The 27,766-nt window shown below is 35.6% G+C and overlaps 1 protein-coding gene across 7 annotated transcripts in view; it reads left to right on the forward strand.

Moving 5' to 3' along the window:
• Positions 1–3,186: 3,186 nt before the first annotated feature.
• The window catches only part of LRRC7 (leucine rich repeat containing 7), a 440,527-nt gene continuing 415,947 nt past the window's right edge, over positions 3,187–27,766 (forward strand). For 3 of the 7 annotated variants that reach the window (XM_016148942.2, XM_016148946.2, XM_016148945.2), the window contains exon 1: positions 3,187–4,718. In XM_016148942.2, coding sequence (XP_016004428.1) covers positions 4,717–4,718 — 2 coding nt within the window. In that variant the 5' untranslated portion in view covers positions 3,187–4,716. The remainder of the gene's footprint in view (positions 4,719–27,766) is intronic. The other 4 variants (XR_004955289.1, XM_016148947.2, XM_016148944.2 and 1 more) reach the window with 3 other exon arrangements.

The raw sequence follows: 27,766 nt of genomic DNA on the forward strand, positions 1-27,766 counted from the left end.
TTAAAACTTTGGCTTTACATTTTTTATAGCAATAAAAATGTATGATGTTATACTAATAGATATGCTGTTTTAAGTACAATTGCCGGTGCTTTTACAAATGCATTCTTATCTTTTCAGCACTTTTGAAAACTTTATTTGAGAGTACATTATACCAAACCAAGTATTACATTGATGACTATCCAAGGATGTTGCTATTTTATTCAAAATGTATACTGTTTTAAATGTCATATTCGCTGTGTGGTGAAAATACTATATAAGTAGACTAAAATATAACCACTTAATTTATTTGTTTTAACTAAATCCACAGAAACTCCCCATGAATCTGTTAGAATGATTTTGATTTCATGTTAGAGAATGCCCAACAAAAATCACTTGTTTTTTCTATAATGACAAAATGTCTGAAGGTAAGTTGTCTCAGGATTAATTTAGCAGGCAAACAATGTTAGGGTTCCAAAGCAATACAAAAATTTGTTAGCAGTAAAGTGCATGAAACTTATAAATGTATAAATATGCAAATAAATATAAAATTTAGGAATGAGGTTACCTCTGTTGGGTAAGAGGAGCAGAAATAGAGGAAAAAAAGTGGAAGCTTCAATCTTTCCTCTTAAGGTGCATGGTAGGTACATCAGTGTTCGTTCTATTTTGTATATCTTAGTATGCAAATTAATATTGAAAAATAAAAATTAATTTTCCAAATGAATTAAAACCTACAATAAAGAAGTATTTTTCTTTAGCTGGATTTTTAATCTGAGAAATTAGTTTCATGGTAAGGGTCATCTAACAAGACTGAAGAAAAATCTTAATGATTTTTACTTCCTATTTAGAGTTTTTCCCCCACTTTTCAAAAGCTACACAACAAAGTAGCACTTCCTCCTACCCTTGTGGTATCCCACTGATTCTATCCTATTGAGCTTTTACAACTCTGAGCTCTACAAACTTGTATCTCCATACATCAAAATTTAGCAATGTTTTCTATTTCCCCAAAGACTAATATCTAATTAAGTCAATCCTGTTAAGACATTAACAACAGATAAAGCTAAAAGTGTTGTGCTTTCTATAAAGAGTTTTATTTTAATCAGGAATTGTCGGAGAGGAAATCTTTTAGGATACTGGTGACATTTCAGGACTTCAATGAGAAATATTAGAAAGATAGTTGGTATTGATTGTTTAAAATCACCCTGTCTTTTATTTTCAAATAAGGTCAGTTTTGCTTATCCTAGAAACAGATTATCATTTCAAAAGTTTTAGTGTTATGAGTCAGAGAAATTGATTAGCAATTTACAAAATTGTATAGGCTTAATGTCTAGTCATTCATAAGTGTTATCTGAATAGCTAATCTGTTAAAACTGCCTTGGTTTGATTTTTAAAGTTGTTACTGTTTTTGATGTTGAACCTTTGCTTGATTGACAGCCTAAAGATATTTAGCACTCTTCTTTCTTCAATTTTCAGATAGTCATCTGTATTTACAGAGGGTTGATGACAGGGCAACTTGGTGTTTAAAGACAGCATCTGCATTTGCATTTCAATGGAAACCATTGAAATCTCTTTAATATGCCTTATTGTTTAAATAGTGAAGGTGGCCACATTTTGTTCAAGATTCATAAATCTTAGAAAAAAATGAGCCATTGTATCCAAAGCCTATTTTACAGAGAATATTCTTCTCCCTTTTAATTTTTTTTTTTAATGCTAAAATCATGCTTCTTAAAACACAGGCACTACATCATGTAAAATATTTTATCCATTTGGATGTTTATCGCCTGAAATCACAGTTCTAGGCTAAGAAAAAGGGGAAGGAAGAACATGTGGTTTAAAGTATAGTATAGTAGCATCACTGATTTTTAATTTGGGATCCTCAAAAATATTTTTCTCCCCACTAGAAAGGAACAAGTTTGTTTTAACTTAGAAAAACAATTCGTCTTAACACATGGGAGATAATGTTGTTGGTAGGCATGTTGCCCCTTTGCAAGGATCTGTAGTTACTTGTAATTGGTGCGATTTTTCATAGAATTTTGATCAAATATTTTGGTTCAAGGGAATCTAATTTGGAGTTAAAAAATTCTGAGTTCAAGTGCAGGCAACTGGGTACCTTCCTGAGATGAGCCTTTGTGTCGTTCCTGTAAGTGTAGATAACACCAAGTAGTTTTAGGAAAGGATTAAATGAAAGAATATATGTGAAATATTAGATGACAACTGTAATTGAAAAAAAAATGCTGTGTGAATGTCTTGTGTACACTGTATTCAAAAGAACTGGAAGCCTATAAAGAATTGCTACAATTGTATAATTGTTGTGTCAGGTTTTTTTGGTTTGTTTTTTAGATTTTCAATCAGTACTTAAAATTTTTCATATGACTCCACTGACACACAGAGATGTGGCAAAATGTTTACATGAACAAATCTATGGATGAAAAAATAAAGCTACATAGAGGTCGAGTCAAAATTTTGTCCTTTTAACAGTTTTTTTCATCTCCTTGCCATTTCAGAATCCTTTCTCACTGGTGTTTTATAACACATTTTCAAATGATCTGGCTTTTCAAAATGTATCTCACCCCTTTTTCCTTGTACACGAAAATCATATGAAATACTGGGAAGCTGTCCTTAAAACTCGGCCCACCTTCATGGCCCAGATAAAGTGGAAAATAATCCTTCTTGGTACTCTGCAGATGAGATGTCAGCCTCCAAAGTGTCTTCCTAGAAAATCCCTAGCAGCCAGAGATGATTTTTGACCTTGAAGATTTTAGCATTGCAAATCTAAGAATATAAGCAAGTGCTTTTTTCTCTTTCTTTTTCTTTTTTCTTTTTCTTTTTTTTACTAAGCTGTGAGCTTACATCCTCCCCAGAGTGGCAATTGAATGTCATGCAGTCTGACTGTATTAGCAATGTAGAGAACTAAAGGGAAGATTCTTTCTCTCCTCTAATGAAGAAGCAACACCTATAGCCTATATTCCACAAAAGAATGATTTCAGGATGGTAAAGCCATTTTCAAAGAGAGAATTCAGCAGGTGGGTTTAGAGAATAAAAGAGGTCTAAATATAGTACAAGCTTTATTAATATGTTTAACATATTCTTGCTTATGAGAGTTTAAAGAGAAGTGTGTGAGAATAGTGTCTTTGTGTGCCTTTATGTGAGGGAGCACATGAGTGTGTGTGAGTATGAGAGTATGTTCATGGCAGGAGGAGCAGCGGTTGAAAGCATGAAGGGTAGTTGGAAAACCCCCTCTCTTTTTGCGCATTGCCAGGGCAGCAACCCCGGCCCCTAAAAAATGAAGTGAACGTGAGAGCAGGCACAAAAGGTCTCTGCCTTGACTGATGTGAAGCGACCGACCCGCAAGCAGAGACTTTTCTCCTTGGCAGCCAACAACCTGCAGCAGGAAAGGCGGGCGGGGGAGGAAACCCCGAGGAGGCGCTCCTGGCTGCCTCTTTGCTGAGAAAGCAGAAGCAGCATCCAGCGGAGCCACGAGCGCAGCGTCACTGAGCTCGTGCAGGTGCAAGGGCGCTCAGGCAGGCAAAGAGGCCGGGAGCCGCTTCTGCCGCCAAGGCGCCAGCGCTGCGGGACACTGCGCCGCGCGAGTCCCCAGGGCCAGTCCCGCACCAGGAGGAGCCGGTAGTCGCGTGCTACCCGGCGCGGTGCCTCCGGCACCTGCCACGCGCACCAGGGGCGACAGAAGGAACCCAGAGAGCTCTGCCTGTTGTCCCGTTCTCTAAAGGCAGCTTGTGACAGAGCCGGGAGAAAGCGAGCATTTTCAGTTCTCCGCCGGACTGCGATTTTTCTTCTCACAATTTGGTAGAGCCCAAGTAGAGGTCAGAGGGGCAAGCGAGAATCTCAAAAAGGGGCCGAGAGCTGTGAACGTGGTCACCCCCTCCTGTCGCTGTAAAATATCCTTGACATTTTTCACACTTTGAAGCAGCTGCAGCTAGTGTCGTCGGAAAAGGGGGTGGGGAAAAAGAGGGGGCGGGGAGAGCGAGGAGACATCCAAGAGCCAAGAGCAGCGCCTCCTCGCCTGCCAATCCTGGCACCTGTGCACCGAGCCACTGCACCGAGGAGGACTCCACTTGGGGCGAACCCCGAGCTTGAAACCACGGACACCCAGCCCTGGGCAGCAGGTTCTCGCCAGAGGGACCCGCAGTTGCCCACTCGGGCCAGTGCTGTCGCCTGCAGCCACGAGAGCGCACGGCCCCTGCGAACCGCCCACTGCACCCTGGTCCCCGGGGATCCTTGCCCAGCAGAGGCGCGGCAGCGGGCAGGGGGTGTTACAGAGTTGGGTGCACGATTCGGCTTTTCTGCTCCTCTCTTCTCCGCCTAGGATTTATTGTCTGTGGAGGCGTCTGGGGGTGGGGAGAGAGCTGTGCCTCTGCCATCGCCGCCGCCGCCGCCGCTGCTGCTGCGGTCGCTAGCGCGGCGCGCACGGCAGGCGGAGGCTGGGTAGTGGATGCGCTCCTGCCACCCCCGCCGGCGCTTCGGGCTTCCCCTCGTCCGCTTCCCGCCGGAACCTCTCCAGCCGTCCACCTGAAGGGCACCGGCGTTATGGTCTAACACAGCACCTGCCTGGAATCCCCTCTTTCTCCTCCTCTTCCTCTTCCTACACAACCCTTCCTCTCTACCTCCTCCGAGGACCCTCGTGTCCACTCCACTGCGGACCCAGACACTTTAAGGAATAGCCCTTGGCAGCTGCACGATTCAGTCTCTCCAGAACCTCATGGGCAGTTTCTCCTGCCGGCAATGTGAGTAGGATACTTTTGTTCGGTGGCCAAGGGGACTGCGGGGGGCCTCGCTGCGTGTGGCCGCGGCGACTGTGAGCGCTGGAGGTGTGGGACCCAAGCGGCCGACGGGGGGCGGGGGTGGGAGGACACGAGCCTTCAGCGCTCTCTGGGAGCTGCTGGAGCGGTGGCCCGCGGAGGCGGCGGGGATGTGGTAGGTTGCAGGGCGTTTGAAAATGGGGTGCTAGTTGTGTGGCTGCATGGGAACACTGAGTGGCCTGGGCTGATAGGGAACCCTAAAGGGTTACATATTGCAAAAAGGAAAGGTAAAGAGCGAATGTTGGGCGCTGGTGCTGGGACCATTGGTCGAGCCGAGGTTAGTCTTAGCTCCTCTTTATTATCACGGGAATCTCCAGTTTTTTTTCCCTGAAGATGTCTAAGGGTGAAGCGCTGTTTTGATCATCACACACACACACACGCACACACACACACACACACACACTTGTGGCAGGTCACATTTGTCCATTTATCTTGGAAGGTGTACTGTTGCTGTTTGATGTCTATTTGAAAAAATACAATTAGAAGATCTTTATGCCATTGGGGATTGAAGTGAAAGGGTGGGGTTAGAGGGAAAAGGGAGAGAAAAGGGAGTATGACAGACTAGAGGATGGAAAGAAGTGGGGAGCAATGGAGTGAAAGCTTTCCCTGGGAGTCAGGGAGAACCATGCCTCCCTCCCCCTAAGCCAGACAACTCCTTCCCACACATCTCCTTTGTGTTGCTCGGCAAAGCTTGTGAGCCTGCACTATTCCCATCCCACTGCTGAGACCTCTTCAGCATCCGTGTCCTCCTCTTAGAGTCATTAAGGATGCAGGACTAGTTTTGCATCCTATGTGGAAAGAGGGAGGGAAGCGCATTAACATTACTGTAATCATGGCACCCCAGCTCACGGACAATCAGATTGGCTTCCGAGATCGCTAGTCTTAACTGGTTTGCAGAGTCAAGAACCGGGGCGAGGGAGTGGGGCTTGAACAGAATGCCTTTAAAAATAGTGTGACTTCGTAATAACGGAGATGGCTGCAACGTTGCTTCATTATACTACTTCTTGGCCATCAGGGCTGAATAAAGGACCCGCCTCCGCCCTCTTCCTCGCTGTCTCCTCCCCACCAAGTGACAAAGCGAGCGGGCTGGGCAAGAGGGCGCAGCGCCAGGCAGAAAAGGGAAGGGGTCACTTTCACAACTCCAGGGAATCGGCTTCAGAAAGGAACCATCTGCGACTCCCACGACTCCCACGTTCCTTTCGAAGTTCTGCTTCAAAAGGAATTTAAAAAGACATAAAGGTCCTCCACCTGCTCTTTTTGGTTACTTTCATACTACACTTTCAACACATCGAATTTACCTGCAGTGGTAACTGGGTCAGCACGTAAATATGTGTACCTGTATATGTTGAAATGTGGCTCTTGTTAGATGAAAAGCAGTTTGTATGTGAACATATTTTTACCTGGGCGAATTTCTAAGCACAATAGAGATTTTATAGCGTGGGCGAGAAGAGTGCATTCCAGTGAAAGCAGGACACGTGATCTCTGCAACGGGAAAGATACAGTATTAGGAACTCGATTTTCTTTGTTTCAGGCTGAGCCTATGAGATGCTCGGCATCCCGGTTGCTTAAGTCCTCCTATAAGAAGGAAAAATATTAAAGTTGACGGTGGGAGGGAGTAAGGCCGCGGGGGTGGGGGAGAATAGGGGATAGAGAAGCACAGGTAGATAGATACCTGTGAAGGGCTTGAACTTTAGCCTTTGCCTCCCACCTCTCCTGTTTTACCGCCCAGCTCCCATCCTGCCCCTCAACCCAGCCAGCCCCCTGTTTAAAAGTGAGGCGGTCCTTCCCAGAGACGTGTCGGAAAAGTTCTCCAGCCCCTGCACACGTGGGTTCTCCAGCGCCTCAGAACCTGCTGCGATTCGCAACAGATTCTGCCACATCCCCAGTCCAAGTGTCACACTTCCATCCAGGCGTCCGTTGAGCTGACTTTACAGACTCTTAAGAGAACCACCACGAGATCGTTTTGCAAAAGACAGAACAGTCAAATTTGTGCTTCTTGGAAACCGTTGATCCGGGAAAGAATGAGAAAGTAGGAATGTAGGAATAATTTTATTTTTCCTTAAAAATGAGAGTCATAAAACTGAAGTATTTTGACAGAGATGTTTGACTATTTCTACATTCGAATTCCTGGGAAGATGTCTCAGGCCTGTGGAATGTCCTAAGGTGTGATTATTTATTAGTTAAATGGCAATAGAATTTGTTCTAGACCTAACATTTAATTAAGTTACCTGACTTGTAGATTTCTTATTTCATTTTTCACTTCATGTTTTATTAAGCCATCTTAATGTACTGAATTTTTTAAAATGTGGGCTATTTCTATCCTATGCTGCATTGCATCATACTAATTTATTGTGGTAGGAAAGAGTCAATTTTCATGACATATTATGAAGTGAGAGTTCTTTATACATTTTATTTTTATACTTAACTGTCCAAGAAAAGATGTATATTTACCATGGCAACCTTTACATTCTCCATCACGTGTGCCCGCACATATGCAGCTTCAGAATTAGAAGCAACTTCTTAAAGAAATAAACCTGGTCCAATTACAGTAGCCATGTTTTATTCAGAATTTTAGCACTACTTTAGGCTGACATTATGAATTTTTTAAATTAAAATATTCCACTTTTGTTTTGTAAGCTTTAATTTTTCTGCTTCTATAAAATACAGAACATAGCATAAAGTCTTTTAGTGTGTATAATTGCTTGCTTTGGATTTTTTAAAAATTGTTAAAGTATAGTTAATATCATTTTGAAGTTTTATCACTTATGAAAGTCACTAAATAACTATATTATCCACATGCTGTTAATTCCCAGGGATATTTCTTAGATATCTCTTATTTTCAGTATATAACACATGTTAATACTTGATATAATACACTTGGTTTCTTTAATTGTTACTTATAAGGTCCACTTTTAGAACAGTTGAAAATTGAAGATGTTATGTTTTAATTGATGTATCAAAATTATATTTATTTAAACTATAATTTTGTCTTATGACTATGGCCTCAATACAAGGATGGATCACACATTCCATGACATTATAACTTCATTCCATACCCAAAAGAACAGAGTACACAGAGTAACCAACTATTGATAAATTACCATCTGAGTTATTTCTGGATTCTTATTACACTTTCTTCCTTCACACAAAATATTTAATAACTTTTGGAAAATACTTTATTTAAAGAATATATACTATTTGCTGAGTATAACAATTACAATGATCACACCATCAGAAAAAGACATTATTTGGAGTATTTTGTTTTCTCCAATAACAATGACTGCTTTGTAGAGTATCAATCACAGTCTTTTTTGAGTGAGTGTAGTCAGTCAAGTATATTTGCAAGATGACTTTAGGGGAGCCATTAATTCAAATCTATGACACAGAACAGACCTTTACATTGTGCCAAGCCAAATGACCATTAAGTAATTAATTCCTATCTCCAAGGAAAGACACATCGAAGGTGATTCTAGGATCCTCTGAGAAGTTTTCACTTTCAGTCTCTTTAATCTGGGGACCACATCAGCATTCAATGGAGCATTTTTAATGCCTCAGGATGAAAAAATGGAATTTTAATATTATAATACAATCTGACCATATACTGTAGCAATTAAATTCTATTCTGAAAAAGCATAAAAGCAGAAAGGGGCTGCATAGATGGTAGGTTTTGCCATATGTGTTAGAATACTGAATCATAAATTGTCAGTGAAAGATAAAAATTAAAAGTGGCACTATAAATCAGTGATATTTGGAAGACGATGACTACAAATCAATATTTTTCCTTTATAAAGTTTTTAGCTGTGTTTTGTGAATCAAGTTTGCATGATTAGAAATATTCATATTTTTTATAGAAAATGCTCTAGTGAATCATGCTGAGGTAGTGAAAGAGAAGCAAGAAAAACTAAGGTACCTCCAGAATTAATATGCCATCTTAGGTAATATAAATCAGCCTCCTTTAATGCTATAAAATAGAGATCATATGTAACTGCTAATTTATAATTCTAGTGAACAGCAAATAATAAGACAAAGTGGTACATAGAAAGCATTTGGACATTTTAGAAGATTGCAACATAAACTTCATAAACTTTTTGGTACAAATAAGTTTTCCTATAGTGTGTGTGTGTGTGTGCGCGCGCACACACGTGATTGTATATAAATGACATTTAGTTTATATATAATATATACTACACACACACACACACACACACACACACACACACACACACACACACCTTGGAATTAGGTGATTATGCTCCAGAAATCCATGAGTTCTTGTGATCAGGAACCACCCCTGTCATCTTGCTTCCCTTACCAGAGTACATGAACTGTAATCATAATAACAACTATCTGTTGATAAACACCTACCATGAGTCAGGTGCTTTACTTCAAAGTAATCCTATAAGAAGCATTATTCTCACCATTTGAAAGATTAGAACACTGAGGTCAAAGACAACAAGCAACAAGTTCATGTCACATAGGTAGAAAGTGATGAAGATTTAAACCCAAATTTGGCTCTTGCACCTCCTTCTCCATTCCATGCTCACTGCTTTGTAGGCATAGATTGGAGCTTGTTAAATGACTGAAATCTGTAAATCATAGAACTATTTCCTAATGAATAAAGAAAAATTGACATTTTGAACCAGCTTTTCAAAGTGATCTACGTGTTTGCAATGATACACTATATTACTTCTGTGACTATCATTTAATATTGGTACAGAAGATTACTGGTGTTAATCTTCCTGACATAATTAATTCATGACAGAAACATTTAATAAGCTGTTAGAATCTGTCGTATTAAAGTCCATAAAGGAAGTTTTCAATAATGCAAGTTTTGAGTCAGTGGCTCTCATGTCCAGTTTGAAACTATGGTGACATATTTGATGCGTAAGCCTCTGGAGAGTTGTGTTATTTAAATTATTAACTATAATAGAAAAATTACCATTTATCATTCAATGACATATGGAAAATTATTAAGTAAATTTAATAACCCAAAGGATTTTCTGCATACACTCATTTTCATTACATTGTTCGCTGCTTGATAAATTACTTAAAATCTCTAAACAAAATTTTGTTTTACTTTAATACACATGAAAGCAACAGTAGTTACCAGAGATGAAGTATTGAAATTTACATTAGCATTGACATGATCTGTTTAAAGATTTTAATGATGGAGTAGATGCTTACATTGTTTAAAGAATTAATTTATTGGCTTCTTAAAGATGTAGTTTCTTCAGTTGTGCCAGAATATTTTTGCTCTACATGTTTAGTAAAACTGAGAGCACATTTAACATCAGAAAATAGTGATACCATGCCCAGGGTAGTAGCACAACAAATTCGTTAAGTTGAAAGCAAGGGAATCGTAGGGTACATGTGTAAATGTGTGTGCCAGAAAGGGAGGCGGGGGAGGGATGGATGCGTGTGGGTGTAAATGTTCAGATAGAATTAAATGTTGCGATATTCAAGTGATAAACTAGTATGAAAATGAGTAAGGAGCTGATGGTTGTAATCATAGAGAAGAGGCAACTGACCTGAAAAGAAAAATACTAATAGTGTAAGTAGTATCACTATCATGAGATTTTCATAGGAAGAAAGAGAAGATGGAACCATGGCATACAGAGTTAGCAGAGGAAAAGATGGGAAAAACAGTTGAAAAAGAGCTGTTTGAGTTAATTCACCAAGAAAAAACATAACTATTAAGGATATTATCATATTGAAATACATAAAGATATTTTTGGGTAGTGGCAAAATGTTTTATGGATGGATGGCAGCATTATAAATTATTTGGTAATACAAGGAAAGGCAAGAAATGAACCTATGGAGACAGTGCCTAAGCGTTATGAAGACATTTGTTGCACTAAAAGGTGACTAATGGACACAAAGCTAAAATATGTCAGCTGAATTTAAAAAATAATGTGACACAAATGGTGTAACTAAAATAACTTAAAAGTGCAAATGATTCAACTTCTGAATAGTAACTGCTTAAGTGTTTTGCATTTAATGCACTCAACACTGTAGTTCTGGAGATGTAGCTCAGACCACATATATTAGCACTGATATCACATCGAATATTTACTCCCATGTTACTCTGAGTCAGTGTAATTCAAGACATGAAAAAATTTTCTTCCCTACTTCAAGTGTGATTACTTTCTTAAGACAATTATAAAAGCTATTGTAATTAAATCAAATACCTATTTAAGCTTTCGGTGATTGTTAAATATTAGCAATGTCCTTAGGGTAATACCATATTGTTGAACATTGGGCATACCTCTCACATACCCACACAGCTATAATTGCTCTGTTTTACAATACACACACACATACACAGATGCACGTGCGCGCGTGCACACACACACACACACACACACACGTACACGCAGCTGTAATCTTACTTTTTCATTAAGCTCCTAACACTTCAGAGATAGAAAGGATTTGAGAGAATCTTATTTTCCAAAAGAGGAAACTGAGCCCAGCTACATTTGCTTTCTTGCTCAAGATCATACAACTGTTAGTGAGAGAGACAGAAATTGAACCAGATGTCTTGGCTCCCAACCTCCACCAGTAAAACCACACCATTGACACTGTTGGAGTCCTCTACACCACAGCAAAAGGAAATAGGAAAAAAGATCTTTAATCTAATTAATGAAGCCAGCCAAAATAGTGACCCTACCCAAAATACATTTCTTTCTCATTTCATTTTTGGCCAGAATTTTGGCCTGAGTTTCTATTTGGCCTAAGTTTTTTGGATAGTTGCCTTATCTTTCCACTTTGATTTGACTGTCTAGGCAGTTTAATGCTACAAATTTAACATCTATTACCTACTTTATTTTTAAAACATATCTTTATTTAAGAAATATGAAATTAATTTCACTAATGTTAAAGCATCCTAAATTTGGATACTATACCCTTTTTAATGAAAATTAAAATGTTCTTTGGAATTATTGATCTTTTTAATATAATGCCAACTAAATGAATATTAGATGATGAAGAACTAGTCAGTTCATTTCAGATAAATGAATTATCTTCTAAATTTGATAATTTACTTAAAGATTAGTGAGTTTTCTTACCCAAAAATGAGAATGATTTAAAGTAAAAGTTAGACTTTTCTATAAAATATTACCTTAAGTATTAATTATGAAAACATTCTAATCGAGAAAATAAAATACAGTATAGTTAGAATTTGTGAAACATACACACTTCTATGATTTTTTCTCACAGTTACATTTTGAAGGATCCTTTGAAATAAGTTCTTTCTTACTACTAAATATATATTTATGTATCTGTTATGACTTTGGTTTCATGAGACAAATTTGAAATAAATGTTTCTCATTTAATGGTTTTTCTAATGCTAATATTCTGAATCCACTCTACCTAGAAGATTTGGTTACTGGGAAACTTAAGGCAAGATGTCTTTTGCCCTAACTGCTAAAACATATTAGCAATAATTATAAAGCATTTTTGAAATTGTGATGTAATCTCTTAAAATATGTATTTGGTTTATATACAGTGACATAACAAACAAAAGTATTGATTTAACAAGACATACCTACATAGTCATACATAATTACACTCTTTAAAAGGCAAATTAAAATGTCTTAGTACAATAATGCTTAAAATTGAATAAAAAAAAAAACACCATGGTGACTAAATTAGTCCATTACATATCAGCACATTAGCTATGCTTTTTATTTGTAGAATCGTTCTTATTCATGCCAGCTTTCAATGTACTGTTCTGGGACTCGTGGGCGTGATAGAACGGAACATATTTCTGTATCTGTGAATATAATCCCACACACCATTTTACATGACAAAATCTCAGTGTCCTAAGACTAGGTGTTAAAGATAAGACAAGGTGTCAAGCTCTACCAGGGTTTGAACTACCACCATAATAATACCTGTTTTATCTTTCAAAGTATCTTATTTTATTTAATGAGCTTATTTAGACTTATAATATGAGGAGTTATGGGTATTTTGTGTTTGCTTGCTTTGCTCGCTTGCTTAGCTTTGCTTGCTTGCTTGCTTTTTCTGCCTCGACATATCTAAGGTTTGCTTCTTGCAAACAAAAAGCAAGCTGCTGAAACTCAAACAAATAGCCTCCAAAGTGGGATATGAAAAAGGCAGGAGAGCCGCAGAGGTGATGTATTTTTGTACCTTGGTACAGGATGAAACTACTAGAACTATAGTGCATGTTTATTTTTTATACAAAAAATGATAAAGAAAATATGATTTATTAATAGTTCATAAATACATAGATTAACAGGATCATATTCTATATTTAGATGAGATACATGCTCATTTATGAAAATATACTGGAATATTAAGAAGACAATGGGTAAAATTGAGAATGCATTTATCTCAAAGTCTAAAATGTGCTGGTAGGTAAAAAGTTAGAGCAAGGTTTGTATAAGCAGTGTTTAACATCTGTTTTTCCTAAATATAGTTGTATATATGTCAACCTTTAAGGCCTTTATGTATCTCTCCCTAAATATACTCCCTGAACCAGGCCAAGGACACTTCTGTAGCAGTTGGCAAGTTATATATCTTGTCTCCTATTTATTAATTAGCATAAATTTAGCCCTGAGTACATGGTTTGATGGTAGCTACTAAGGGAATGACATGTCGGTCTCTTTATAATCAGTCTTAGGGATGCAGTTGTCATTCCTTTTAGCTCTAAGTGTGACCAGACAGCTCCAAATTTGCATTTCTTCTTTGTATATATAAAATTATAGATAATTTTTTGAATGGAATATGTTCCTAATCTCCTCTTTTCCTGGTAGAATTTATTTGTATGATTATATGTGAAAGCTACATAGGAATGCAGAAATAAGAAAGTTGAATTTGGAATTCGGGAATATAGGTGAACATGTTCTTGTCTTAAATGTCACTTATGTCTCTGTTAGTGTTTAACAATGGATAAAATAGTATATTTTTTATGCAGAAGGTAGAACATTTTATAAGGAGTCAAGAATTACAATCTGGTGAGCTCATGTTATAAAAAGTAACATAATAGCTTCTAGTACTTACCTTGAAAAGGAAGGCAACAAAAAACTCTACAATGCTACTTGAAGAGTTTTGTACTCTCTTCTGGATTTGAGTCAAGAAAGACATTTAACCTAAAGTTAAGTAAAGATCACTGTTAAGTTTGTTGATTTTTGTTAGAGTTCTTAGTTGGATGAAAAAAATATAGACTATGACTATAGCTTATGAAACTAGAGTTCCTGGGTTACCCATTTTTTAACCAACCTTTTAAAAAATTTTATTAAATTTATTAAAGTAACTTTGGTTACTAAAATTATATAGCTTTGAAGTCTAAAATTCTATATACATCATCTGTATGTTGCATTTTTTAAATACTCCAACCTTGAAATTGTGTGATTTGTGTCATCACCCAAAGATCACTTTTCGTTGGTCTTTATTGGGATACTTCAGTATGTGAATATGCTTCATTCGTAGCATCGTTACGTAATTGTTTAAATGGCTGTCTCCAAAACCAGTACACACATATGACTCACTTGATTTTGTATCCCTGGCAAACTAGCTCATAGCATAATGCAGGAAAAAAAATATGAAGGTTGTATGAATGGTTTCACTTATGCTTCCAAATGCCTTTAAGTGATTCTTGTAGCCATTAGTGTGGTTCCCCTCAATTTCATTTCTTTCCTTTCTGGGAACATTATAGATTGTACTTCCCAGTGTCTCTTTGAAGTTAAACATGGCTTATAACTTACTTTGGCCAATGCAACAGGAACAAAAAATGAGACATGTCTTTTCTGAGTAGAAGTGTTTATGACCTAGTGCAAAATTTGCTCTTCCTTGATGTAGCAATTATAGAAGCATACATGCAAAGAAAACGTGAATGCATATCTATTTTCTAAATACTAAATTTTTCCAACTTTTTCTGCTATGTTTTAAAGTTTGGAAAGAACGGCTTACCCCCTGTCCTTTTATATTTGGTTTACTGCAATGAGCAGAGAAGTGTTAACCATAGGTACAGTTTGTTTTAAATAACCCATCTCAAGTACTTAGTAGCCTCTTGTAGCCCTGTAGCTACCCAGGTATCCATATTATCGACTTCTCTGGGCAAGGCCACACACATTTGCAATCATCCTGTGTGGTCCCTTTCCTAGAGCCCATCACATTTATAATATCCTGCTTTTCTGTCAGTTAGGACACACTAGAAATTGCTGCCCAGAGAGTGCATATATAAGAACAGTGGTAATTCTTTTTCCATGTACATATATCATGGATACATTATTTTGAAATATGTTAAGCTTCAAGTTACCAACAATTACTGGTTTGAAGGATCAAGGTAGTTATTTTACCCCTTCCTCCAGTTAGTATTTGCAGTTTTAACTAACAATTGCGGGACATCTCAATGGCTTACAACCACAAACATTTTTTTCTCTCTTATAGCTATGTGAGGCAGCAACAACTCTGCTTGGCCCTGTTCACCCAGTCTTCTGATTCCAGCATCCAAGATGAAGAAGTAACCCTCATTGGGGATTAGTTGTTTTCTTGATAGAGGGCAGCAGCAAGAGTTCAATCTGACCCACTAAAGTTCAGTGAAAGCTTCTGCTCACACATAGCATCTTTTAGCCATTCACACATTCCATTGGCCAAAGCTAGTCATATAACCAAGTATGGAGTGGCAAGAAAATGAATGAATGAACATCTAAACTTTTATCAAGACTTAGCGATGCTGTTAGAAACTCTGATTCTTTCCAAATCATTGTCTATCTTTTGAGTAGCGTTTTTAGCATGTATACTCTGAGTTTTCCTACCTTAACATAACTGCTTTCAAATAGACTGCCACCAAAAATAAGAGTGGCAGTACATATCAATTACAATTTCACTAGGTCTCTTTGTGTGTGTGTGTGTGTGTGTGTGTGTGTGTGTGTGTGTGAGAGAGAGAGAGAGAGAGAGAGAGAGAGATGTTGTTGTTTTAATCCTGGACAATCTGCAGATCTGTTTAATACAGTAATATTTGTGAATATATTTTGATTCTTTTTTTATTTGGTTGAGCCGAAATGTATTTTACAAATTTCTCAAACAAATTACTTTTGATAAACCCTGCTAATTCCCTAGCATGGGCACTGGTATAAAATAACATTCATCTTGAAGTTTAGGTTAATATTGATTCAGTTTTGTTTGGGGAAACAGAATTTTATATCCTTTCAAGCACTGAAGCTTAGTTATGAAATAAAATTTTATTTTTTTTATATAAATCTGGAGGATCTATAGAGTGATTTTGATCTTAAGAAGGGATGTACTTTGAAACTTTCAAGATAGCTATCAGTTCATCTTAAATGCCCTTTAAATGTATATTTAAACATTATATATTTTTAAATATATACTTTATATATATATTTTGCTCAGTTCCACTTTAGCACTTTGGTTTGTAATACATGTATTTTATGAAACATATTTTCACAAAGAAAATTTTATTTTTGTTTTGTTAAACAAAATTATTAAAATTGGATTACTTTTAATTAAAATCATTTCTTCAAAAGTTATGTTTAACCTCCTTTGGTGTGCTTTTGAAACCACTTGGGCTCCTACTTCGAATGGTAACAATTACTACTAGATGGGTGTTTTCAAACATTTTTGTAATCATGGAGTGCTTTTATTGGGTGAAATAGTACAAAAACTCCAATGCATAAATCAAAGACTAAAAAAAAAAAAAAATGCTATGTTTGAAAATAACCATATTTTATATTCAAGAATTATCATGCTAAAGTATAATTACTTTATAATTTCTCACTTTCTATTTTAACAGAAAAATATTTTACCTCCAATTGGAGAAATTATGAGAAAATATAGGCATTTTTTTTTCAGCTACAAATTATCAACAAATTTAGAGTTGACGAAGGTCATTTAAATTGTCTTTTGAATACAAATAGAGTTGCCCTGCATTAGCTCTTCATTTTTTTTCTTTCGATTGACAGAGGGCGATGTTATCGACACAAAGACTCTCCTATGGTTTCACTTTATCATACCAATTATCAGTGTGTATCTGAGGTCTCTCCAAGACAGAAAGGTATTTGAGACTGCCAGTTCCACCTCTTAATGAATATCTTCTGCGCCCAGCTAAATTAGCAAAATGGTAGAGAAAACACAACACCAGGATAATCTGAGACAGATGAAATGATTTACTCATTTTGTTGATATGGCTCATTAGGATGGCTTTTGTTTCTGTACTTGTCTGGGCTTGGGATCACTTCCTTCCCTCATCCTAAATATCCTGTTGAGACTGCTTACAGTTTTTATGAAAGTGAATTCCAGACTGATCAGCAAAAAAGAGCTGTAGGACCAAAGGTGGACAGAATTTCATTTCTCTATTATCCTATATAACAGAAATATTTGAAGGTATTTTGAGGGTCTTCTATTTTAGAAGACATGGAATTTTTATTACCGTTGTTGGCTAGCCTATATTACTCTCTTGCCTTCCATCACCTTAGTACTGAACATTTTATCAAATATCTGTCAAAATTTTATCTTGCTGGCATCTGTGGTTTAGTGACACGCATAGTTAAATTGCAGTGAGACCAAAATTATGAATTTAAATTTTTTCTGTTTCTTTCTTGCAAGGTATCCTTAAGAAAGTTATTTTTAACTCTACATCATAGTCATAGTTTACTCACCCTTGAAACGAGCATAACAATACCCATTTTACATAAATATTGTAATGATTAAATAATTTATGTAAAAGACAAAGTGGTATACTATTGTCCCAGTAATACTCTGGGTATGCAAATCAAATCACCTTATTTCCTTATTGAAAGGGGCTTATTGATTTACCATTTCTTTTGGGATAAAGACCAAAATCCATAATTTTTTCCTTAAGGTTCCTCAAGTTTGGCTAGTATCCACACTGCAGCTTCACTTTCTTACATGTCCAAAAATGCTGGCCTTCTTTCAATGCCTTGAAAAGGCCTCGTTCCCAACAACCTCAGAGCCTTACATGTGCTATTCTCATTAACTGTTCTTTTTGCATGGATAACTCCTACATTCTACCTTTTTATTTCAACTGAATGCTTACTTCCTATAAAAAGCTATTATATTGCCTTTTGGTATAGTGCTTCACAAAGTTTCATATGTGCTCATTGAGTGTGAACTGCTATACTAATTTACAGTTTTATCTTTCTGATGTTTTGAAATGTTTTATTTTGAACATTTACAAAAATGCTTCAAAATGAATTTATGTAAAATGAAATAAAATAGAAGAAAGGCTCTCGCACTTATTGGGAACCTGCTATCATTTCAGGAACTTATCTAGGCATGCTACATATGGTTTTCCTCGTGTAATCCTCACTAACTCTGTGAGCAAATATGATTTTTAGGAAAGAAATAATATATATGTATCATTAAGGTCTTTGTGCCAAATCAAGAGGCAGACGGGAAGCATGCAAATCAATTTATAGACTAAAAAGTACTTTTTTTGTTGTTGAAAAGCTAGAGAATTATAGGGAAGTTTTATTATTACATAAGAAACTTTTTATGTTGTAGAGTATTTTAATCCTTTTTTTAGGGGTATCATTTGAAGAGATCAGGCTCGATGAAATACAAAGCTTTTGAAAAGATGATAGTCTATATCTTGCACATAATTTATATATTTGTAAATTAAGTCACTATTATTAAAATAATTCCCATAATGTCTATACTTATTGCACCATAAATACAAAAAGAAAAGCTTTGAAAAAGCCTGCAGATGTCAAGAATAAATTGTGAGTGATGATAATAAATATTTCTTAGAAGTACAGTATGTGATAAAACACTTGCAGGCAGTTAAATGAGGGGCACTGACCTTGTCAGAATGACAGAGCCAGCCACCAGTGTATTCAGAAAGAACTACATGATCTATTATGAAGAAATATATCCTTCTAAAATTTTTAATTAGCAAACTGTTCTTGTTTACCTTATGTATTTTATAAGATAATGTCTTTGGGTTTTTTTATATCTCAAATACGGTGAACATGAACTAACTAAAAATTTTGGCTCACTAAAATGGTTCTTAAAATGAAAGGACTATGGATTCTTATATTAATTCGTAGAGAATGGAGGGGTTCTATAAATTTAAATCTACTATTGTTAAATAGTGGAGGTACGAAGAGCTGGTCTGATATTCAGCCAGGCTTACTGTCTCGTTATGTTCAATGATAAACCAGAATTTCATAATAAAATTAAGTTTCTGTCAATTTAAAATTTTAACCTACTTAAAAGTTTTTGTCTTTTCTTCTACCTCCTTCTCTATGTGTAAGAATGTAATATATTGCTATAATTGGTCTTTCTGACTTCAGTCTCCCTCACCCATCTGTCCAATTAATCTTTGTGAATGACTTCCTTGAAAAATTAATTTTCCTTCTGGGAGACCTCCAATAGTTCCCCACTGCTTAAAAAAGGCTCATTTCTTAAGTTGAAGCTCACAAGACTTCAAATTCAACTTACAACTTTCTCAGACTTATTCTCTCTTACTTCTTTACACTAATTCCACTCTGTTGAAACTGGGCTGAGTTCTCCGAAGGGACCAGGCTTCCTCATAGGAATGTTTTAAAGATCACACAGGATAATAGATACAAAGCAACAAGTGAAGAGCTTAGTACTACTAGTCGAGGCTTGATAAATGCTAGCCTCATACCACTTGCTTTACTGGGTTCTTACGTCCTAGATCACAATGAAATATATCTTCTATTGATTATAAAGACAAAACGTGAAGGGAGATTGTGTAGAATTTGTGGTCGGGAGCAAGGGCTTCAGCTTCAGCTGGTCTGGAACAGGTTCTAGCCCTGCCTTTCATCAGCTGTGAGTCTACAGATAAATTAGTTTCTCTGAGCCTCAGTTTCTGATGGGCAAATAATGCCAAGTCATCCTGTTCTGATAGATGAAGGGAGGATTAGTTGATACAAAAGATGCCATTTATTTAAAATAATTTCAGTAACTTGTGATAAATGGTATTTTTATTATAATGATAAAATAAGTCTTTTCAGTTTACTAGATGCCAATGTAAATATTTTTAAAATCAAAATATCAATGTAAAAAAGGCATTTTTATCAAACTATATTCTCGACATTTCAAGTATCATTTAAGGCTTTAATGGACACTACGTAAATGTTAATTCTATATTTCTCTAAAATACTATCCTTTGTTCATTACTAAGCAACAAAACCTAAGATCCTAAGAAATCCCATTTATTATTAAACCTTATATTTATTGTTTTCTGAATTCTGAGGAACAAAATAGAGACTCTAGTAACTCCCCACACATTCATGTCCTTTTCACAACTGTATCTAAATAATGCCATTTATAAGAGGTATCATTTTCTTGCCTTTAGTCTATTTATCTGAAGAAAAATATTGTACATGCTTGTATACTTAGATGCCTGCTTGTTATCTGGGGTATTTTTAAGTATGCTTGTGTTAAAATATGGTATAATATCATATAGTACTTTATTAATAGAAAATGTCTTTCTTCTTAAATTATTTCTCTTTGATTATTGTTTATGTTGCTTACTCAGTCACCCAAACTTAAAATCTCTTCCTTCTTCCTTTATCAGCATATGCTTTTGTCCCCCTAGTTTTATGATCTCTAATTCCTAAAGAGTTTTCAAATTCCTTCTCCCTCATCTGACCCACTACTGCCTCCCAAGTCAGGACCTCTTTATGTTTCTTCTGCCTGACTGCAGTGGCCTCTGACCCCTCCCTTCCTCTGAATTCTTTCTCCAGTGCAACCTCTATGGGGCTCCTCAATCTTGAGGCAAAAATACAGGTCTACTTAGGAGAGTTCTCCTGGTTGAAAACCATCCCTGATTGATTCTCTGTGCTCTGACTTGGACATGGATTATGTGTACACTCAGTGACTTCTGCTTTATCTCTTCTCCTATGTGCTTTTAATATTCTGGCTATATTGAGCTACTAGAAGCTCCAAAAATATACCCTGCCTTGCCCCAAGCCATGTCATCTGCCAGAAATATTGGCAAACTTGTTCTCATTCTTTGGGTTCTAGTTCCAAGTGTCATTTTCTCTATGAAGAGTTTCTATAACATTTCTCCTTTCAGTTAGTGGCTTTTCCTCTGTTTTTGTTTGTTTGTTTAATATTTGCATATCTCTCTATCAAAAGGCTAATTATATTTAAATTGCTTATGTGTTGTTCCTACTGAGATGAACATTATATCAGAAATAGTATCTTCTTTTCGTACTTCCAGCTCTTAGCACACAGTATCGATTCAATAAATATTTGAGGAATAAATGAATAGCAAGAATAAGTGAACTTGATAAGAATTTAACAACTAACCTATGCATATACATATTACTAATTTCATCAGAAATAATTAGTTTAGGCCTATATTCTAATTGTGTTTTTCCTGTTAGATGAAGATGAAGAATATACTAAACATTTAGTTTTTTTTTTTTAATTGAATATATCAACATAAAATAAAACCAATGTAAAATAATTAAGAAAGTATTAACTTTGGCATTGTAAATCCTAGATTTGGGTTCTAGCATTATAAGTAATAACTAGAAAATTTGGAACAGGCTACATAATTTTTCTAAGGGTTTTTTCTCATATGTGTGAAGAAAAATAATATTAATATCTACCTCCCCATTTGGTAATGAGAAGCAAATGAAATAAATAGATAGGTATGTTTTATAAAGTATTAAAGGCTAGCTGTTTTTAATTTTTTAGTAGGTTTAAATTTATAGTCACAGCCATAAACTCTGATGTGCCAAATACAACTCTCAAAATCTATTTATAAGATATGAAAGTATCTTACAAGGTCTCATTTTGTACTTGTTAAATTTATATTTCCTCGACAAATTTATCAAGTTACTTTTTGTCTAAAACAGTATGTTCTCCATCTTTTTTTTCCATGCCGCTGCTGCTCTTGGCACGTGTGTGGTGCATGCACACTGCCTGCAACAGAGACAGACAACAGACAGGGGTTGAGATACTGATCCCTCAGCCAACCTCTTCCTCCTCCTCTGGCCTCTGCTGAGGTATCGAACCACTGGGTCACCTGCCCTCACTGCAGCTGCCCTTAGCATTTCTATATATCCCACCTGGACCACTAACCACTCTGGTATCTATCTGTATTTTATGCTTTCCTTATCTAAACTCCTTATTCCTTCAGATACACCCATCCTTTCAGCACTTCATGTTTGCCTCAGAAACTTCATTCAGAAACTTTCTCACCTCACTGAGTATTAAGAACTTTATGAAGTGGTCCCTGGCCCCATGTCTGTAGAAACCTCAGTGTGTTGCTCAGATACCAGTTGTGGATCAGGGGAGTTTTAAAAGGCTTATACACTTTAATGGTTATATTTTGGGAAGAGAAGCACAATCAATCCCTGAAGAGATGCCGTTGAAGCTACTTGGATGTTTCTGTCACACACCCCCCCCCCCCTCCGAGATGTTAATTCTAATAATGGGCTGACCATTAGGCACCCATGGTATCCATTCTCTAATTTTGTTCACTTCGAGTCATTCTCTTTTCCTATATGATTAGATGGCTGTTTCCTTTGGGGGTAGTAAATCAATATTCAGTCATCAATCATTCTTTTGTGCTTTGTGGCTGATAGTCATAATCTATGCCCATTTATCCTAGCTTGATCCTTGATACTTAATGGCCAGCTTTTGAAATCCCAAGAAAAGCCTCTATCTCGACAAGTATTTGGCTTTCTGACTATTGTGCCTCATAAGGACTTTAAACACTCCACTTTGAAATTCAAGGTTGAGCAATAACTTCTTTGTTCTCAGCTATGTTCACTCTCTCTTTCTGCAATGAAGGCCACTGGTTCCACAGTTATAAGGGACACAAGAGGTATAAGAAAAAAATGTAAGAAAGAATATTATCCATGAAATATCTCCAAATATTATACAGTCATAATATCAGTCTTGGCAACTTAGAGATTCTACTGGTTCTTTAAGTTATTGATTATATCCTAAAATTTCCCAAAAGATCATTAACTAATTTGATTTTTTTGTTCTGTATCCCCAACTAGAGTATAAATTGAAGACAAAAGCTATGCTTAAGTTTCTTTATTTACAAACTGGGACTAATAATGTCTGTTTCATCAAGTTATTATATTAAATGTGATAATGTAAATAGAGCACTGAGTAAATTCCTAGCACATGGTAGATCTTAATAGTTAGATCCCTACTCTTCCTCTCACGTTGTTATGTTGTATTCTGCCATTGCTCTTAGCAAAGTTGGTTAGCAATCAGAATAAACAAAGTCTAATTATATTAACAATAAATGTTACAGTTAACAATTATTGCTTTGTCAGCTAGCTGTGGTGAACTTTTGCAACTTTTGCAGAAGCCTAAGAATATATAATGTTATGCATAAAGGAAGCCTACTATACTCCAAAAATTGTCAGCAAAAATTGGGAATTGTAAAGGCTTTAATGACAACTGATACACTAATATAAAATTGACTGGAATGTCAGGTGAAGACATGTCTTTGGGGCATTTTAAAGGTATTAGATGCCATGTTCCAGGTTTCTAACTTGATGGTGTGTCCAATTAATCCTGACAATGCCAACCATGGGCTAGTTGCATCTGTCAACTGATGTGCTGTTTAGAAATTATATTATGTCCAGTTCTAGACAGTTCATTAGCAGGCATAATATCAAATATGAGCCACAGGAATGAAAAATACATAAAGAGAATTATCTGTGCAGAAATTTAGTTTCTTTGAATTCTGTTACTCTTACAGAAATGTAAAGAATGAGAAAGAATAAATACGAAAACACCTTAAATATATGAGGTGCCATAAAATAGTATAATCATTTATTAATATTACTATTATGATATTAATAAATAATGGTTAGAAAACTATAGCTCTTTTCCTTAAAATTAGGAAAACTTAGCCATTCATAAATTGAAGTTTAATTTTCCTTAGATGAGGAAGATATAATAAATTGAAGTGGGAAAATAAACTCTAAAAATTCCTATAAAAACAGCAGTATATAATCATTGATCATTAATTCTGGATAGCATATGAAAGAAAAATGCTGTGCCCAGCAGTTATAGGAGTTAATCTGATTTACTTTTTGAAACTTTCCAAATATTTCCCCAAAATAAACAGGCAAAAACAAAAACAGTGATAATCCACATTTTAAAAAAAGTGAGGAGAATATTCAATCACCATTGAAGAACTTCCACTTTATCAACATTTTAGTTACATTTGTTCAAACCGGTGTCTAATATTGTTTGGAAGATTTTGTTTCCACCTCATAAAAGGGGCAAGAGGTAAGAAGCTATTTGGCAGAACAGTGGTTTCTTCAAAGATGTCAAGAGGAAAAAGCTCTACCCAGCAAACAGAAATAATATCTGCTTTGAAGTAAGGCCATATGATCCTCAAATAATCTCCCTATAGAAAAGCATAATAAAAACAATAGGTTTCATGATGGGTTTACTCCATGAACATTTATAAATCGCATCTTTAGTATTTTGAGAACTCCTTCTGATTTTACAGTTTTTTATAATCCAATATCACCAAGACAAATATTCTTCATTTTTCTATATTACCTGGAAATTCACCAGAAATCTAATCTGTGAATCAGGATTGATGATCAGGTAGGTACTTAACTACCCATTTCTTCATCCAATTAGAATAAATAGAAATTAGATGAAGCAAGGAATGACCATTTTTTATTCTTATTAATAAAGCATTAGCAAATTTATCACATCTACCTATGCAGTATCTCCTCAGGGCTGGTCTACTGTCTTACCTGAGTAATACAAAAAATTTCCTCATCTCTCTCAGTATTCTCATTACTCCTTTTATTTCCTTTTTAATATTTTTTCCTTCGTGGTCTGTAAACACTTATTACAAATATGTTAATATAATCACATTCCCTATTTGCAATGCATTATGTCAGGTGGTGGGGATGGACTTAATTCTTAAATGTCTTATAGTCTAGAGGGAAATAAAGGCAATTACATCATTTTATGCCAGATGCTAAAATATGGTGGTAGAGATTATCTTGCTTCTCACGTATTCTCTTTTCTGTGTTCTCTCTCTCTTTTTTTCCCTCTCTCTCTCCCTACCTACCCCCACACACCCCAACACACATGTACCTACCATATGTCTTCAGCCTGGAAAAAGCAGTAGATATTCCAATTTAATTAAATTTTTAAATAAAGTTAAATCATTACATAAAATCTGCTGTTTCAAAAGAATATAACATCACCTGAAAAGGGTCAACAATAAAAAATTAAGAGATTGTATTTTATCCCTAAAAAAAAAAAAAAATGACTCAAAAGAAAAAGAGAGAGCAAGTAACATTTTTTTTTTTTTTGCTGACTTTTTGAGAACACTTGACTGTTTTCATAATTGTTGAGTTTTAAGTCATTACCTTTGTGTATCTAATTCTAGCCATTTTTTATCTGGAGGGAGAATATTGCCCTATTTGAGTTAAGGACTAAATTTATGGCAGTTTTCTGTCTACTACGATTTCGACTAAAGTATAGCTGAGCAATTAGGGAGCTGTGGAAATTTAAGAACTTATATTGAGAGTAGAAATACCAAGCATCTTACTTTTAGATTACAGAATAACAGCTAATATTTCCATGTATCAGACATACTTTTATAAATGTCTTACATGTATTTAAGCTTCACAAAATTTCTGGGAGCAAGGAAGTTTCATGTTCTCAATTTTACAAATGAGGAAAGGATGAGTGATTTTCTCAAGATACTAAGAGGCAGAGCGAGGATCTAAACCCAGGAATCCTGACACTTAAATGCTATCTTTTAATGCCTCATAAAAGTTTTAGTTTTTTATTTTTGCATGAATATTTCTAATCAATATGTTGTTTTATGCTATCTGCGGGTTTTTCTAATCAGTTTTTTCAGAGAATTGAATTTGTTTGATTTTGTAGTATGGAAGAGAGGCTGAGTAATGGAGTATAAAATGAGAACTCTGTAATTTGCATTATTTAGAAATTTGATTATTCTTGGAATTTTAGTTAACTGAGAAATAATCACATTTTATTATAAGGAAATTAATAAAAATAATGTGTTTATGAAATCCACAGTAGAATCCAAGTAGTTTTAATAATAAAACTATATTGTTTTACATTGTTTTGCTTTTAGAATCAATTAACAGGTGGTTAAAGGGATATTTCAGAATTATTCTTAAGCAAATAGTAGATATTCAATAAATACTTCTTGAATGATTTTTAAAATATACTGGCAGTTTGAGATATCATCAAGAGACTTGGATATGTGAAATATATTATTAAATATTTTTTCTTAACTTTGATATACACTTGTTTTAAATGTCATTTCTTTTAAAACCAAATTGCAGCAATATGTGAGGAAATTTTTAAAACATAAAGCACAACACTCTCATTTCTCCTGTACCCTTCTTTTATTTACCTTTTAGGTGTATATATTCTATAGTTGAAACCACAGACTGCATGACGTTCATCTCTTGTCCTTTAAACATGACTTGGTAAGCCTGGTGCTTAGAGAAGGCTTTGTAGTCAGATGAACCTGACCTGAGCTTAAATCCTTGTTGTACTATTTCCCCTCTGTAGAAGCAGAGGATGGAAACTTCTTACAGCCACAAACACAAACAACTGACTCTAAATCCTTTAATACAACCTGTCCACCAACAATATGTCCAGTCCCTTTACTATTCATTAGCTGGGTGACCTTGGGAAATTTGCTTAATTTATCTGCAGCCTAATTTTTTCCCTTGTAAAAAGGGGCTACCAATACTATTGAGAATGATAATGGTTAAATAAAATAACTTACAAAGTATCTAATACCCTGAACTCAGTTAATGGTAGGAGTTATTAATATGTATATTTCTTATTGTCTGTATAACATTCTATGAAATTGATATACTACATCACTTATCTCCTCCTGAAGGTCATTCAGGCTATGCAGATATTTTTTCTGTTATCAATAATGTCCACATTACATCTTTGTGTATACAATTCTTTATCACTTTATTGCCTTTATTGACTAAACTCATTGAAATAATTTATTTGAAGTAAAATTCTTATATGATTGATTATGAACAGTTTTATGCCTCTTTATGCATGCCAATGAAATGTTTTCCAAAAGGATTATACTAATTTTTGGCACTTACTCTGACCAGTTTTATTTGGCAAGCATTCCAGAAAGCAGACAGTAACATAAGTGCAATCGTACTCTCTTCTTCAAAGTTACCCCCAGGAAAACTCTGTTCAGACTAATAATTCTGTTATAGCTCTTAACTATTCTGAAATGCCTTTGAATTACTTTTATAACTGACTTCTCAGGGATTGATATTGAATTCTGCCTCTTATTAGCCCCCTATATCTTTATTCATTGCTAAATCCTGTCTGTCTCTGTACATACAGACTTTGATGTTCACCAAGGCTTTTCTCTTCCTGTTGTCAGTGCCTTATTGTGAGTCCGGATCCTCATAATCTCTAGCCTGAAATAGTCCAATAGCATTTCAACTAGTCTCTCTGCCACCCATTTTTTCCCCCTATAACTCATAGTCTCTGATGCCAACAGGTGTCTCTCCTAATCTAGATATGGTCTAATCTTGCATTTATTTTCATTCATCTGTTGCTTCTCGCCTCAGTGCCTTTGTTACTCATTTGCCTGGATAACTCCTACTCAACCCGGAGGAGGTGTTACCTAAATAATTTTCAAGGATGAGAAGGAGTATTATATCATTCCCTTTTAATAGCAACATATGTAATCAACATACACTGAAGATGATGCCAGTGTACTTAAAGGGAGTTTTGTAAAAATGATCATTGTAACTTTTTTGAATATTTACCATATATCAGGCACTATTTTAAACATTTCATGTGAATTAATTTATTTAAACCTCACAATTACCTTATGAGATAGATAATGTCATTGCATCCATTTTTTTAAATTTTATTTTATTATTTAAATTAGTTTCAAATATACAGTACATTGGTTAGACATCTATATAGTTCATAAAACGATCCTCCCAATAACTCCC

This window comes from Rousettus aegyptiacus, unplaced genomic scaffold (assembly GCF_014176215.1).
Source record: "Rousettus aegyptiacus isolate mRouAeg1 unplaced genomic scaffold, mRouAeg1.p scaffold_m13_p_1, whole genome shotgun sequence".
In the NCBI taxonomy this organism is placed as follows: Eukaryota; Metazoa; Chordata; class Mammalia; order Chiroptera; family Pteropodidae; genus Rousettus; species Rousettus aegyptiacus.